At 38.8% G+C, this 3,125-nt stretch overlaps 1 protein-coding gene across 1 annotated transcript; it reads right to left on the minus strand.

Moving 5' to 3' along the window:
- Positions 1 to 994: 994 nt before the first annotated feature.
- Positions 995 to 2,445, minus strand: LOC142345672 (ribonuclease H2 subunit B-like). Its single transcript, XM_075397890.1, has 2 exons — positions 1,955 to 2,445; positions 995 to 1,850 (listed from the first exon to the last, which is right to left on the minus strand). The coding sequence occupies exons 1-2, from the start codon at positions 2,355 to 2,357 to the stop codon at positions 1,435 to 1,437; spliced, it is 819 nt and encodes a 272-aa protein (XP_075254005.1). The 5' UTR covers positions 2,358 to 2,445; the 3' UTR covers positions 995 to 1,434.
- Positions 2,446 to 3,125: the final 680 nt, after the last annotated feature.

The following is a 3,125-nucleotide window of genomic DNA, read 5'->3' on the forward strand; positions in this document are numbered from 1 at the left end:
CGTTAAATTGCTGTCTTTGTGAACCCCTAAATATTTTACTTCAGGTTTCTCGTCTATTGGAATTGAATCTAAAATTATCTGCTCACTGAAATCTTTTCTTTTGCTCTTACCAAATATCATGAATTCAGTTTTAGAGGTATTAACTGTGAGGTGATGTTCATGAAAAAATCGAATAAGTTTGTTTGCATTTTGCTCTAACTTGATTTTGCTTTTGTCAATGGAGGTATCAAAAGTTAAAATAACGGTATCGTCAGCATATTGTATGAGTTCAGTTTCGTTGTCAACTCTTGTTGCCATGTCATTAATGTACAGATTAAATAGGAGCGGACCAAGTACTGTTCCTTGTGGTACACCTCTATGAAGCATTAGTTCATCTGATATGCAATCTTGTAGTACAACAGATTGGCGGCGGTTTGTAACGAAACTTCTTAAGAGATTTTTTTTTGAGTTCTCATCAAAACCTAAGTTGCCTAACTTGATATCCAACATGTCATAATTGATAGAATCAAAAGCTTTTGATAGGTCAAGAAATGCTGCTGTGACAAAATTGTTAATGTCAGTTTTGTTTCTGATGAATTCTGTGCAAAATAATAGGGAATCGATGGTAGAAAACTTTTTCCTAAAACCATATTGATTTTTACTTCCACAGTCATAACCACAGTCATAAGTATTAGTCATAACCACCTGTCACAACCAATATTTATAAAAGCTAAGGAGAAAAAACGGCAAAAATAGAAGTCAAATTGCCGCACGCGACAAACATTAATTTTCAAAAACAGAAAATGTATCTCATTTCTCAGCACACTTTTAAAATAATTCGGCGCCTAAAAAAATTCCAGCGCGATTAAAATCACCACTCCACTCTAAATTAACTTCTCATTGACAGCAACAACTCGACGGCGACAAAGGCGTAAGGATCTAAGAGAGGTGCTCGGCCACTTAACGCGCTCCGAGCGCTACCTATTTATCCCGTTCCTGAGGAAGAAAGGTCAAATGTGTCACAAAAAAATCGCATTATAAAATACAACAGGATTAATAAAATTACCAGAACCTTCGTTTGAGAGTAATTAATTAAATTAGATCATTATTAGCACTAATTTGATCTAAAATTGCAACCACCTTTTCTACTTCAGTTTCCAATACCAAATTATGCCGCTTTTGAGGTGAAGGCTAAAAATTAGTTGAATCAAAGTAACTAAAAACCTAGTGAACATCTCCCCTCGCAATGAGTGCCAGAAAAATAACTCAAAAAGCTGTACATAGTTATCAAGCTCATAAAAAATACTTCAACATCGCAACTGACTAGCAAAATCCAGTTCAGATCAGATATTTAAACCGTAGATCAAATTTATTCGGTCACTCAGAAGTTTGATTAACAGTTACAAAAATTATTTCAATTAGCAATTATTCAATCACTTGAAAGCCAACACAATATTATTTCTTGAAAAAAGACGAAACACTCTTTTGACCAATTTCTTTCTTCAGTTTCGTCTTAACGGCAGGTTTTTTGGCGCCTGCAGCTGACAATTTAGTTAGAGGTACGCCACACTTAGTGTAGTCTTCAACAACCTCCTGATTGCCATCAGCGTCAAGTTTGCTTTTCTTAGCTGACTGTACTTGAATGTTCTCTTTCGCACTTAGCGCCGCTTGATCAGCAATCGTTCTATCTACGATATTCAGATGAGACTTCAATTTTTTGCTCAAATTGGGACCAATGTAATCAGCGATAATATCAAATGCATGGAGATTTAGTTGAGTCTTATCGGCAAATAACATGTTTTCCCTGGATTTTTCGATCAAACATTGCAACGTATTAGCGTGTTTCTGCTCCAGGAACTTGATACACTTGTCTAAAACATTAAAATCCATCCAAATCTAAGTAAATATCAAATCTATTGTTCTTTTTAAATTTCAAATAAATGTGAAAGCTGTGGATAAGTCAGAAATAACTCACCAGAATCAAGCCGACATGCAAATTCCTCATCACACAGCTTCCATGAGCACAATTTGTTTATGATCTTTTCAGTGAAACGTTCTTTCAACAGAGCAACGCCTGGGAACCCTTCGGGAGTCACGATATCCGACAGCAAGAGCATCTTGTTATGGGATAATGTCTCGTCCAATAATGTTAATAGACAATAACAAGGATTATACTCGCTGACTATCAAAACGTCGTTCTCGGGTTTAATTGTTTGGTCAGCAAGCCAACTTCCATACTTAACCGAGAATTGCTTCACTTCGTAAACCTGAGATTCGCTAAGAAGCAGCAGTTTAGATTCGCCTTTGGATGCTGGGAATACGAAGGACTTTAAAATTGACGCCTCGCAATTATTATTTATTATAACAAACTTTGACATATTGCACTAAAATTAGATGAACTCAGAGAAAAATTAATTTCTTTTTCAATCATACAACCCGGCTATCAGGTAAGAAAAACATGAAGTCAGTTAAAGTGCCTCTCCCTGTATAATGTACTCAGTCAACTCGGGGACATTTATAAATACTGACAGAAGTCAACATCGAAACATAATCAACTAACATCGGGCGAATTGCTCTCCAACTACCGGCTGGCTTCGGTAGTAGCCAGCGGGGGCTTCGGGATGCAGGTGGGTGGGAGCGGAGTGAGAGGGGGGTCAAGCAATTGGTGAGAGTGATGGGGGTTGTGGGGGAGCTGAACGAGAGGGGTCAAAATTATAAGTCTGAGAATCGCCCTTCATACCATGAAATTGTCTTTAAACACAGTTCCGGTCAATCGCATGCTTAGAGACTAGTAAGACTCTAAGAGCTGCTCAGCCACTTAATGCCCTTCGGGCGCTATCTGTTTATCCCGTTTTTGAGGACCAAAAGTCAAATGGGTGAGACAAAAATTGGTCAAGAGAAAACCCGCAGAAAAAGCACATAATTGAGGCTTAATTGAAGGGGCGTGATGTGAGCGCAGCGGGTGCGGGCTGATGCGGGGCGAGTGGTGAGGGGCTGAACGATGTGCAGGGGTACTGATTGGGGAGGGGCGGTGAAGTGAGGGGTCTGCGGGTGGTTGTGTTTATGCGTGTGTGTGAAGGGGGGCTCAACATCTAAGAATCGCCCTTCACACCATAAGTACATGTCTTCAAAACAGTTTCTGTGAA

The sequence above is a fragment of the Convolutriloba macropyga genome, chromosome 1 (assembly GCF_964194025.1).
Source record: "Convolutriloba macropyga chromosome 1, txConMacr16.3, whole genome shotgun sequence".
In the NCBI taxonomy this organism is placed as follows: Eukaryota; Metazoa; Xenacoelomorpha; order Acoela; family Convolutidae; genus Convolutriloba; species Convolutriloba macropyga.